At 38.7% G+C, this 14,186-nt stretch overlaps 1 protein-coding gene across 2 annotated transcripts in view; it reads right to left on the bottom strand.

Moving 5' to 3' along the window:
* Positions 1 to 14,186, bottom strand: part of palld (palladin, cytoskeletal associated protein) — a 66,170-nt gene that overhangs the window by 48,616 nt on the left and 3,368 nt on the right. For both annotated transcript variants that reach the window (XM_066676551.1, XM_066676552.1), the window contains exons 3-8: positions 12,608 to 12,725; positions 12,103 to 12,171; positions 11,416 to 11,557; positions 10,271 to 10,294; positions 7,812 to 7,931; positions 5,025 to 5,397 (exon numbers count right to left, since the gene is read on the bottom strand). In XM_066676551.1, coding sequence (XP_066532648.1) covers positions 5,025 to 5,397; positions 7,812 to 7,931; positions 10,271 to 10,294; positions 11,416 to 11,557; positions 12,103 to 12,171; positions 12,608 to 12,725 — 846 coding nt within the window. The remainder of the gene's footprint in view (positions 1 to 5,024; positions 5,398 to 7,811; positions 7,932 to 10,270; positions 10,295 to 11,415; positions 11,558 to 12,102; positions 12,172 to 12,607; positions 12,726 to 14,186) is intronic.

The following is a 14,186-nucleotide window of genomic DNA, read 5'->3' as shown; positions in this document are numbered from 1 at the left end:
AACCCAAAGCAGGAACACGTGCCAGTCCATCAGAGCATCACACGCACACTCAGGCCCCCACACACACACATCTGTGGACAATATCACACAGCCTATCAACCTACCAACACGTGTTTCTGGATTGAGAGAACAAGCATTCGCACCTGGAGGGAACCCACACAGACAAAGGGAGAAGACACCAAAGTCTGCATAAGCCCCTTTCACACATGCACAGTATCCCAGGAATTTTCCTGACCATACAAAGGGAAGCTTTATGTGTGAAAGCAAACATTCACAATATATGTGTCAGACTTTACCTGGACTTTATTCCACTACTGCCCTAGTACTGGGTGAAGTGAATAGAGCTGCTAACACTCCGGTGAATCCTGCTGTATGTCCTGCACAGGCGCCACCCCATGCCTAAAGCTAACAGAATATTTCCAGCTGTGAGAAATCTCCAGACATGATTCTTTGGAGATCTCCACAGTTCATATGTGAAAATGGCTATAAATGCCTCACCTGAGGCAGGAGCCCGATAGCAAGTGGAGCTTTTTGGCGGACACTGATAATATATACTTATAAATAAAGGCATGCAACAATATAAGTAATTCTCAATATCCAATATTTTGTATGGACCTGCAGCCACAGCATAGAAATTACACCTAAAATGACTTGGATTAGCAACACATATGTAACATTTTCTTTTTGGGTTACAAATATAAATAAAATTTTAGAATAAGACTACTTCTATAAAGGTTTATGAATAGTTTAAAATCTATTTGTTAATGGTTATTAATTACAGCATAAAAACCAGAGAAATAATTTATAATCAGTTGATTATTAAGCAGTGGTTGTTTATTTGTGGTTGTATATCTGTTGTTTTCCAAGTTGTGAACCCACATCCTTCTATACTGGTAAACCTCAGGTCTTGCGGAATACTTACCTTGCTTTGTCTTCTCCATCAAGTCCACTTCATCATGTATTTGTTAATACATTTAACCACCAACAAAATGTCTTTTCCAACATTAGTGATAATGTGGTGTCACTTAACATATCCGTCCTGTCCAATGATAAACACGTATCTCCATTTTGTCCATTTTTAATGTACAACATCATTTGAACACAGCAGTTGTCCTGCACATTGTGTAAAATTTAATGATGAATAGACCAATAGAAATGCTCCAAATATATTGGAATTAAATATTTTACATTGACTTCCACTGAAAGATAAGTTTTTTTTCCCCTTCTCATGTAAAGATAATGTGTTTGGAGAGCTATGGTTTTGATTGGACAGCGACAACATCAAGAGTATAAAATTCATATTCTAAAGTTTTTGCATATTTTTTACCTCAAGATTTTCAGTAAATTATCTGACACTTTGACTGAGGCCTACAAGTCCCCTTTGTCGTTTCTATCAAATGATTATTACTTTTAAGGTGCTTCAAATCTAATTAATAACCACTCATAAAGCAGATTTTAAACCATTTCTTTATAAGTGCAGCCTTACCCTAAAAAATACTGAAGTATTCAGAAATTCACTCATTTTAAAGGCCATACGCACAGTGTATGTTAAGCATTTGTCTTCGCATTAAATAAAATAGTCAAAACCTAGCAAAAAAAAGAAATATGAAGATGCTTCATACGCTGTGTGTTGTAGAAATATTGCAGTTCCTGCAATGATGTATATCTAGTGAGGCCACATCTGTGAATTCCTTTTACCCCCGATGACCTGAATACCTGTTTCTTACCTTTCATATGAGCGATCCTTGTCTATATCACTCAATCTGGAAGTGCAGAATTGGGGGAGATATTGAGGGGAAGTCACATGACATAAGCATAACAGATGTACAACCAAGAATACTCTCACTCTGCAGGCCAAACAACAGTCATGCTACATCAACAAGATACCGTTCAAGCATGAATCACGGCAAAGGTATTACACGCATACGCATACTTTCTCTCTCTCTCTCTCTCTCTCTCTCTCTCTCTCTCTCTCTCTCACACACACACACACACACACACACACACACATACACATACAACAGCAACAACAACCCTCACATTTCCTGTCCAAGCCTTCCTAATGTACAGAGAATGTAATGCACCTGAAACGATATACGCCGGATATGGACCAGAAAGACAAAGGACCCACAGAGCCTTCTCAGAACACACACAAAGCCCACACAATTCAATATCTCAGTTCTCTTATTCTCATGCCACACACACAAGCTTCCTAAAACTCAGCACACTGCAACTCCGCAAGACAGTCCAGACAAAACTTCATCAGTGCCGTATCAAGTTCAGCAATTGCATTGATACTAGGTCAGTACAATGCAACCTTAGTTTGCCTCACTCCATTGACTACTCTAACCTCTTTTCTTTAAAACCTGTTCCTTTGTGCACAGTAACAGCCTGTGTGGCATATCCATTTTGGAATATTTTAAAAACTATATGAAGTTCTGTTTACTTAAAGGAATTGTTTGTCAATAGAATCAATTTAAATGAAATTCTGATCTACCCCAAATAATGTTGATCACTCAAGGCATGATTGACATGAGAATTTTGTTTTGTTAGTTTAGGACAAAAGCTGCAAGGCTAATGCTGCTAACAAACACTGGAATTTAGCTTTCACCCAAATAGTCCAAGTTTAGGAACAATTCTCTCATACCACATGTATTTTTGAGACTAGTCTATGAGGTTTAGGAAAATTTAAGATGTACTGGCTACTTTAAAAGTGAATAAACACTCCCTGTGTTGCTGAAAACTATTTTAGACAACACGCTTAATGCATTCACAATTTCACGGATTTAGTGACAGTGATCATTACAAGTACGGAAGAATCTGATCTAAAATCAGTCTTCTAATTTATGACAGATTTGTAAATGCCCAAAGGTGTCTGAAATTACTGCCAGTGTCATTGAAGTTTAGTTCAGTTTTTGCAGTTGACATTCACTAGCCTGAGACCTTAAGATCTGAATGTGGTATGAAAGAATTTTGGGCAAATTAGGTGACTGCTGACCTCCAGTGTTTGTTAGCAACATTAGCCTCACAGTTATTGTTCTAAACTAACAATATAAGATTCAAACATATTATAGCTGAATAGACAACATCAGAAGCAGGTGGAAACTCATCTAAATCCACTTTTATGCAAAACTATTATTTTAATATTAAAGTTACAGTGATGTAAATCTAGTAATTAAACATCTACTAAAAAGTTGACGGAAGATAAACTCATGCTGTTAATAGTGTTCATGTATTTTTCAGTCTTCTAAATAAAAATTCACAATAAAAAATTGGCAAGTTCTACTGTTGCAGCCATCTTCAGAGAAAATGCTGAAGTAATAAACATGTCTTAACTAAGTTACCATACAGATTTGTGTTGCTGAACATTTGCAGGAGCACATCGGTCTCTATCACACATCACAGGAAGGATGTGAAATAAGTAAGTGGTTGCCTGTTACAAATAAGCAAAACTAAAAACCATGAAATCAATTTGACCATTAGAAGTAGTGTGTTGAAAACAGTAGAAGCCTGACTAAAGTTGACTTCCCAGGTACACATTCATATTCTTATTATATTAGCATCAGCAAATATACACTTAAAAATATTTTAATCTATTGCCATATTGGTAGATGCTTAATTTTTAACGTTGTTTTAGACCATTTTTATACTTTCGTATTAAAAAACAGCAGCAAAAGAGGTAAAAGGACTACATATATAGTCTCAAGCTATAAGCTCTTAACCCCGAGTTAACCTACAACTGAGGGAAACCATTTTGTGCCTCTAGCCAAAATGAAGTGCATCATATTTCAGCAGCACATTTAGAAGCCAAAACAAGCAGTCGCCAGCAAATACACAAAGCACTGACACACACTAGACACCACACACACACACACACACACACACACACACACACTTTATGTCGTCCCTGACCTTTGTACTTTAATTCACATTTGAATGGGCTTATTGTATGAGACATTTCTGATACAGTGGCAAATTGGCATGCAGTGCAGGCAGGAAGGAACTGCGGATCTTCTGAGCAGCTGTTCACTGACACACAAACACACACGCACACAACACACACACGCCTTACACACTCTATCCAGCCTTCTCTGGCACGCCGCAATGATATCATTCTGACAAGTTCCTAAAGGGACCAAAATGCTTTTCATCTGTATGTGAGGTTCTCCTTTTATCTGTCTCTTTTACAGCCTCACAGCTGCATGCCAAACCCTTCACAAGTCTCCATGCTAATCTGAGACCAGTTTTATTGCAAAAAAGAAATAAAATAAAATAAAAAAATAAGAAAACAAGTCTCAGTCCCAGAGAATCCCTGCTCAGTTTTTCCCCTTATGCCAGTTATGGTTTCATTGTTCTAATGCTGTGGTGTCTCCTTAAAAACAAACACAAGCACACATACATATACTCACACGCATACACACCTTCTTGCAAAAATAGAAGTCATACAGATGCAGACTGCATTGCAGCTAGCCAGCGTTTACAGCTAAGTTTGCAGAGAAACTACAGTGCTCAAAATCACTTAGCTAAATTTTTTTCATGTATCATATGAAAACTGGAAGTGTCCTTTGTGTTTCATGAAACTTTTTGCAATCTGATTTGTAATAAAATCTCTTGATATACTATCAATTAATGTACATGAGAAGTACTGGAAATACTTTTTTGCTGTTGCTGTTGTTGTCTTTTATTCTGGTGTGGGGAAGCAGTGATAATACTTTACACATTATATTTCATCCTCAACTTTTTTTGCTAAGATGAGACCACATAGTGTGCATTCACATGTTAAAATCATGGTAGCTAATGTTAATTACAGCCTTTTCTTTTATTCAAATTTGTATTTTTCTTGTCTTCTTGTGAAATAATTGTATATGTTTCATATGACTTACTATTTATCAGAAATATGAAAATTGATACACAGTTAACTGTAATAGGTAATATAAATAATAGTGTACTTTTGGGAAAATGAATTCATGAGCCAGTGCAGTTTCAAGTGCTGATGCCGTGCCAGAGAAAAGGGTGTTACTCACAGTTTGGGTTTGGGCTTGGTGGGAAGTGGAGGACCATCTTTGCCTGGAGATGGTGATAAAGGTGGGGCTATTTCTCCAGGAGGGGGCACTGGTTCTTTCACATTCGTTGCTTGTACAGGGCTCTCCTTGGTCAACCTGCTGGAAAGAGTCCCATTCAGTTGGTGCTCTGTATTCGTGGTGACCTGTATGGGTGTTGCTTTGACACTAGGCCAGATGTCCATCTCATTGATCTGGAAGGCCTCAGCACTTGGTGGGGTTTTGGGTGGGAGTTCCAGTAGGCTGATTTCAGTGGGTGGAGGAGGGGGAGGAAACTGGTTGTCCTCAAATACACTGTCATCTCCAGATATGCCGTTGCTTGCCGAATCTTCACTCACTATATTGTGAAAATACCAAAACAGAGATTAAATTTAAATAAAGGGAATGCTCTGAGACATGTGAAGTGGCCCAACATTTTTTAATGCTGCTAATGAAACATCGCTGATAGCTAAATAGGCTATCACATATATATATATATATATATATATATATATATATATATATATATATATATAGAGAGAGAGAGAGAGAGAGAGAGAGAGACAGAGAGAGAGAGAGTGTTATCCATACTAATGATGAAAAGGGCCATCCAGTCTATTATCTCCCAAGCCAATCTCCCATGATATGGGGGTACGTTAGTGACCACAGCATGTGTGACTTGCAAAGAGGAGTGTGCCATATTAAATCAATATCATTTTAAAACAATAAAAAAATCAATATGATTTGTGATATGATATGATATGATTTGATTTGATATGTTGACTTGTGCCTAATATCACATACATTCATTATGTGTCATTTAGGCACAGCAACAAGTACTCTGCTTGTGGAAAATCTGCTCTTAAAAGGGAGTGACTTCAGTAGTGTGTAGGTGGTTTTGTTACAAAATGTCATATGTGCAACAGACCGTGCTCATTGTAAGATATGATAGAAGCCTGTAAAAACAAAATGGTGTAGCACAACTATCTGTTTCACAACCTCAAGCAGAACTGGAGGTAAACATTGTTATGGGTTTTTTTTTTTTGAGAGACATGTGCTACCATCAAAATGACACCTTTTCCAGAGAGTCCATGGTTATTTCAGCAAGAAAATACCATGGATCATTCTACATGTGCTACAACAACATGGCATTGTAGACACAGAGTGCCTGTAGTTCAGATCTGTCTACTCTCCACAGACTGCTGAACAGCTTAAGTTTTGTATCAAGACAGAATGGACCAAAAAATCACAACAAGTGTCTTTAGTTCTCAAATGATTTAACAGTGTAGTTAAAAGGAAATGTTATGTAACACAGTGATAAACATGCCACAGTCCCAACTTTGTTTTGGAATCAATCATTTGGTTACAATCAAGTTGTTAATCTTTGTGTTTTTGTCAGTTACATAAAGCTTCAAAAATGATAAAATCACAGAGTTTTGTTTTGTTGTATTTTACAAAATATCCCAAATTTTCTGGAAATCTTTGTAGATATTTTATTACATTTAAACACAATGCCATAACCTATGGAAAAACTTTCTTCTCTAAACTTGTAGGGTTTATCCAAACATGCCTTGAATTTAACAAACAATATGAGTATCCTTAATGAATTACATTTACTGAACATAATTAAAACCCAGAACAAAACCTTAACTCTCAAAACAACCCTTACGTTACCAACAACAAAAAAATGTCTACGCAAAAATGTTTATTCCATTTCTATCTATCCATCTATCTTCTGTTCAGTAAACTATCGTGGCTCTTTCTTTCTGTTTTGCTGGTGTTCTAGGGAGGTTCTAACCCATGGGGAGTGAATGCAGAACCTGTTTGTTTGGAGTATATCTAAGCCTGTATGAATGGATGTGGTCCTTGTTTATTTGGGTCAGAGCTGAGCTGTGATTGCACTGGTAATACACTGTTTCATCAGCAGAAACAAACACTTGATTTTTCATGTATTAGACTGCAGATCTACATTCGGATTCCAGTACATGCTCATGTTGACTGGGACTTGTATAGCACTTAAACAGTACATACATTCCTGGCTTGGTGTTGTCATTCCAGAAAGAAATCTGAGGTTGTTGCAAAACATTTACGCACCAGACAACCGTTCATCAATATATTATTTACGTTTGCACCAAAGAACCCTTTATTTTTAAGAGTGTACAACCTGTGTATTCCCACTAAGAGATGCCAAAAGGACTAAGACAGCAGGCAATTCTCTCATTTTCACAAAATACCACTTTTCATCACACTTAAAGGAAGAAAACGTTGTATCTGATCTGGCTGTCTCACCTTAAGAAAGACAATTATTTTGGTTCGTTCACCATAAACAAGTGACGTGATGCCTATTCAAAGGTTGCAAACCAGGATATTAATCATCCCACTGTATAAACTTGTCATAACACTTCAACAACTAGCAGCTGACGCTTTAACATCACACCTACTTTATTAGAATTGAGTAATATGGGTGATGTAAATATTCGCTTCTTGGTAATCATGACCTCATGTTGCGACGCTTTAAGAAACAGAAACACTGCCTTTGGTTTAAGCCAAGTGGTACCGGCCATTTATCCAGGTCCTACCTGTCAGGAGTGTAACACACCAAAGATGTGTAGTCAGGTCTACATTTTTCTTTCAATGGAGAAGCTCCATTCAGAATACTGTGTAATTCACAATAGCGCTTAATCTTCCCTGACCAGAAAACTGACCATTTAATATTTCTGTCAGAAGTATCCAAGGCATGCTTAAATCTGTGCTGCACTTTGTTATACATACCTGGTGTGACTGTGAGCTGAGCACTGCAACTAATAGAGCCGTACTGGTTTGAAGCACTACAGCGGAATAGACCTCCATCTTCAGGAAAAGCTTCTGCTATCACCAGAGTGCAGATCTCCTCTGAAGGAACAATCAGAAGATAAAATCAGACAACCTTTAGAATTTTATGATTATAACTTTGAAATAATCAACCAATACTGGTTAATGTAACAGGTATTTAAACATTTGTTTTAATATTTGAATGTCTAAAATTTCCCTTACAAAGAAATTTTTACCTTTAAAGTGGACATACACCAAATTTGAATCCAGCAGGCATTTTTGCTAATACTTTTAAACAGGTAAAGAACTTTAAGATTGAGTAATGTATTTTTTTAAACCATTAAACATTTCTTCACAGTCATACATCACTTAAACAAACATGGTTCTTTATGGAGGGCGGCATGATGGTGCAGCAGGTATTGTCGCAGTCACACAGCTCCAGGGGCCTGGAGGTTGTGGGTTCGAGTCACGCTTCGGGTGACTGTCTGTGAGGAGTTGGTGTGTTTTCCCGTGTCCGCATGGGTTTTCTCTGGGTGCTCCGGTTTCCTCCCACAGTCCAAAAACACACGTTGGTAGGTGGATTGGCGACTCAAAAGTGTCCGTAGGTGTGAGTGTGTGTGGTGTCCTGTGAAGACTGGCGCCCCCTCCAGGGTGTATTCCCGCCTTGCGCCCAATGATTCCAGGTAGGCTCTGGACCCACCGTGACCCTGAACTGGATAAGCGGTTACAGATAATGAATGGTTCCTTATGGTACCAATAGTGGTTAATCTATGGAGTTGTTAAAATAACCCTTTGTAACACTTTTATTTTTAAGAATGTAATATACCACTTTTACACTGTTTACACAGTACTCTGGGCTCTCCATTAAACATCATGTGATATGCTTTGCTCAAAATACCACAAGGATCAAACCTCACACCACCGTTCTCTCCCTGTCTAAACAGTCGTGTTCAGAGCAACTGGTTTCAGCTGCTGTTCCTTTAAACAAGAATAAGCCACTGTTTAATTTAAATGCCAGGCACACAGAGCAGAAGCAGCAGATTTCAGCCATTTTCATTTGGTTCAGTTCTTATGATTTTCATATTTAATCTGTAACATTTATGTCTCCTCACTCATTGCGTTCTCTTTAACTGAAAAGTTAGATATTTGGAAATGTTCAAAAACAATCAAATCAGACCACTGAAAATAACTGGTGCTTCATCTTTGCCCTTCTGTTTTTCTAGTGACCATCAAACTGCACTCATAGAAATTCCATGAATCTTCTACCTCTGAAAGGTGTTTGAATTGTTTTTCCTGCAAAATCATTTATCATGTTGTCTAATTCGTGTGTGTGTGTGTGTGTTTGATACAGGCTAAATTCCAACTCTTGCATAAAATAAAATTAACAATATTTTCACCGTTGCCAGTATGTGTGTTACAGTAAAATGAGCAAATCAGGTAAGTTATAGCTGTGCCCTTCCAGTAACTTCTCTTGCATCCTTGTTTATTTGATCCTGCTGGATGATCCATGTATCTCTGTGGGTGGAGCGTCTCAGGCTGAGATTACTGAAGGCCAAGGCTGAGTTATGTTTTGACAGCAGGTAAAATTAAGTGGCAAATGCTGTAGTGGACTGTTACGAAGGCTATGGGCCTCTACAGACGGTTGTGTCAGAGTCAGACAGATGAGTGACAGAAACAAGTGATTCACTAATGAAAAATAAGCTAATGCCTAAGACGAGGAGGAGGGATGTCAGACTTGACAGTTAGCTAATCACACACACAGACATATACACTCATACAAAGTGTGACTCATAAAATGTCTACACACTAAAAAAAGTTAAATAATATTTTAACTTTTAAGTTAAATAATATTTTAATGCTTTGGTTCAGCATGCCATTTTCCAAGCGGCCTTAGAGGCTAGGGGGCGCATATCAAGTTTAACTTAGTAAATGTACGTTTTAGTTGGTGTGGTCTTTTAGTAGCATAGGCACGTTTCAGCCATGATATCAGGTAGGTATCACTATCTATAACACAGACGAGTGCAGGGCAGTAAAGTACATGTGTTCCATTCTACATCAAGTCATACACTGAGATAACACTGCTGTTAGCATACACAGCATCTTGATTGTAAGGTCATGTGTTTCATAACAGCAAAACGCACAAACAAATGTTTTACAAATTACTGAGAATGGGATGAAAACCTTTTGAATGTTTCTAACCTCCAACTTGTGTTTGCCTCTGAGTCATAAACTAGATCCCACTGGGATGACATCACAGCCATCTTACTTCATAAGCAGGTATAGTACACGTTACGGTGTCGAGAGCAGGTGTGTTAACAGCCGTGCTGAAGGTGCGTCAGCGAACAATTTGATAAATGTGTGTAGCATGTGCGTGTGATGTACGGACTGCTTTGGCATGTCAGGGCAGGAAGGACACTCACCAGGTTCTGCAGCAGACCTAGGCTCTGTGAAAAAGAGAAAGAGGATGAAACAGGAAGAGCGTGAGTCTCAGTGCATTGAAGACCAGTCTGCTTATCACACTTGAACTCAAGTCAATAGTTTCCACGTTGGCACATGTGTCGTTATGGTAAGTTCAGACACCCTTTTTATTGAGCAGGGCGCCATGGCTTTGGTAAAAATTGAATAAGGACTATGTGCATTAAAGTAATGAAAAGGAAGCGACAACAGAAAGGTAGCAAAACATTGAAAAAGGAAATGTGAGAGGTGTGTATGAGAGAGTGAATGCCACAGACATGTTTGAAGTCATGAGTATGTAGAGCCAGGGTGACCAATTACAAATAAGAAAGTCCTTGTAGGATCGTCCAAATGCATCAAAAACTATATACATTATTTCACATCATCCACCGTCCCCCATAATTCCTCAATACACAAAAACACTTAAATAATGTCCAAAACAGATGCACTTGATAATGTACTATAGCTCCATGGTAAGGATGGAAATGTAATCAAATATTTCACTTAGATTTATGTTTTTAAATATAAGATTTAAATGTGCCTGTGACCCGTGACAGGTCGGAAAAGTCTTGGCCTGACTCAAACGTGTGTGACTGAACGCTGAGCAGAAACCTCCAGTTACCAGCAATCCCAACATCTCTCCTACCATGTCTGCAGCCTTTTCTCTGAGACATGCCTCATGGATACTTCCCTGGGGAGAAATAACCTGCGTTTCAAAAGCTAGACTGAAGCCTAGGTGGGCATTTCTAGACAACTACATCATCAAAGGCTTTTGCAATTTAAACGATCCTTTGAATACAGTCGAGAAATTCTGTTTCCATTCAGACCATTCCCAGGAGTTGACAACGTAGCCTTGTTAGACCACTCTGTTTCACATTATGTAAAACAAACAGGGAGCCTTCATGGGACAGTGCTACCATTTTCCCTGGCTCTATGGTAATGAATTAAAGCAGTGGCAAGGCTCAATTCAGTATATAATATAAAAGTCTTAAAAACACACACACACACACACACACAGTTGCCAACAATATTTCAGGACAATCACACAGTCTAGTCACACAGTGTCATGTTGTGTTAAGGTGCTATCAGTCAGTTGTTGTTATATTTGTACTTTTCTGTAAGATGCGGAAGTCGGGGGAGTCCTGGATCTCCTGACCCTGTCGGAACCACTGGACTTTCACTGGAGGGCTTCCCCTTACCCTGCATTCCAGGACCACCACCTGACCCTCAGATGCCTGAGCATCCTGCAACAGCTAGAGAGCAAGAGAGTGAGAGAGAGAGTAAGAGAGAAAGAATGGGGTCAGAAGGGCAGGAAAACAGATTCACAGAGCTGAGGACAGACATGTGAACAAAACACGACTGGAAGAGAAGCTGTGATGACAGAATATGAGGCCAGAGTGCCCCCCACGCCTTCTCTCTCTCTCTCTCTCTCTCTCTCTCTCTCTCTCTCTCTCTCTCTCTCTCTCTCACACACACACACACACACACACACATACACACAAAGAAGAGGTTGTGCATTAACGTGTGTTAGGTTACTTTTCCAACACTTTTCCACCACAATGAGAAACCTTGACTTATCACACCTCACTCTCACTTTATTTGTGTCTGTGTTTGTAATTTACATGTGACTGAGCTACATTCAGAAGACACTTTTTTTTTTAATTGAACTGGTATGTTGCTTGCACAAAATGGGTAACTGAAACCTAATCTTTTGCATGGAATGCAGGGGTGTTATCCACTCTGCTATATGAATACTAGCTGCTTGTATAAAAATAACAACCCTGAGAGTATGTGTTACCTTGGTAAAAGTAGGGGGTGCTGATAGAGGTCCATCCCCAGTATACTGCGAGGACACTGGACTCTGAACCTAGCACAATGCAAAAAAGGGCAAGAAAGTGTCACTGGTAATGCTTTACTTCCTGAAGATCAACATGCATTAGGTTTATTTTGTATTAGACTTGTATCAACTGACATAAATATCTTTAAAAATTAATTCTAACAAGCATCAGTTATCATAAAAGTCAGTTTCATCCTAGAAAATGTCATGACAAACCTTTTTTAAATAAGATTAAAGGTTTTAGTGAATGGTTACAGCAGTCATCATAAAAGGCTTATGTAGGTCTCATATAGATTCACAGTTTTTCCTAATGAAATGTTACCAAATGGTTATAATAAAAAATGTCAGTCTTGCCAAATACTGTGTCAGGTTTCTCTGTATATGTCCTGCCATCTGCTGTTCTCATTCTTGATGAGCCTTCCAGATACCCTTGCTTTAACTATGTGTGTGTGTGTGTGTGTCTTACTCTCTGCGCTGGAGTAGACAGGGACTGGAGCAATATGGAGCGGTGGGATGGTTTCTCTGGGCTCTTGGGAGAGGAAGAGCGAATGGTGAGGGATACTGATGCAGTTTTCTTCTGAACTCTGAGGAAACATCAAAGAGCACAGCTCTCAAACTCAAGGCACACACTCAGTACTCCACAGATACAGAATCAACTAGCTGTCTCTTATCACTGTGAAGTTGAATAAAGGCCTGTGTCCATGTGTGGTCAGCATCTTTCGAATATGAGAAACTTAAGGTCTCAGTTGGTTTTCTTTGGTGTTGAAGAAGAAATTTCAGAAACTGTTCCACCAAAGGTGCTATTCAATATCAATTGAAAAGTCATTTTTGCATATAAAAGTATGCACATTACTTAGTACATGCTATGCTTAGTACATAGCACAGCATTAACAGTTCACTTTCTGAATCATGAATCATTCAAACTTTCTTCTTAGACTTAGTTTAATTGAGTGCAAAGAAAACAAACACATCGCTGTATGGGTAGGATAGTAAAGCTTCACTTACTGCAAAAGCAATCGAAGTTCTTAAGTGTGCTCAACGAAAATATCAAAGCTAGAGCAGGCTGAGTGCTTGAGGTCGGTCGTGGCCTATTAATACTTAACAGCCGGCTGTAAGGCTACACGGTTTGTTACATGTGACCCATTAAAAGAGCCGGTTTGGTTCTGAGGGTTTGCTGTTGTTGGGCAGTGGCCAGTGAGAGTGGCGTCTGGATGAGCAAATGTGTGGTCAACCATGACAGCTTCAGATGAGGAGGTTTTAGAGTATGACTAACTATGGGCTGATTTTTTTAACTTAACCGTATACATCTTAACATATACTCTATACAGCTCACTGTGTTTGTGGCTGTAATATAAGATACTTACTGAACTTAGTAAGTTAAGATTCCGTATCAGACTAGGTTTGCTAATAAGCTAATTTAGCTATTACCTACCTACACTACATGGTCAAAAGTTTGTTCAAACCTGCTCATAAAACATTTCTTCTGAACTGAAAGGTAATAATATGAAGTATAACCCCCATCTGCAGCATTGCATTAACAGCCTCTACTCATTTGAAAGTGCTAGTGCTGAGTTAGGTAGCCCGGTGTGGCTGGAGAGGCCTACTGTAGCTAGAAGGTGGGGCTAGAGACCTTTATTCCCACAGGACTTCTTTCACAATACCTTGATGCTCGGGACAACATTTCAACACCATGAGCGGGAGGTTAACCAGTACACATGTAGAAAACATATCCATGTAGAAAAATACCAAATCGCAAATTAATAGATAGTCTACAGGGTGTGATAAGTTTGATGTGTCACATAACCCTCTTCCCATTAAAAAAACAAAAGTTGGATCCAAAATGGCCAACTTCAAAATGGCCATCATGGTCACCACCCATCTTGAAAAGTTTCTCCCCTCCCATACACTAATGTGCCATAAACAGGAAGTTAATATCACCAACCATTCCCATTTTATTAAGGTGTATCTATATAAATGGCCCACCCTGTATATAAAATTATGTTAATCAGGCAATACATGAACAACAAATGAATTGTTTGTTACTG

The sequence above is a fragment of the Hoplias malabaricus genome, chromosome 7 (assembly GCF_029633855.1).
Source record: "Hoplias malabaricus isolate fHopMal1 chromosome 7, fHopMal1.hap1, whole genome shotgun sequence".
NCBI lineage: Eukaryota > Metazoa > Chordata > Actinopteri > Characiformes > Erythrinidae > Hoplias > Hoplias malabaricus.
Note: the sequence above shows the minus strand (reverse complement) of the source record. Positions and strands in the feature narration are given on the sequence as shown.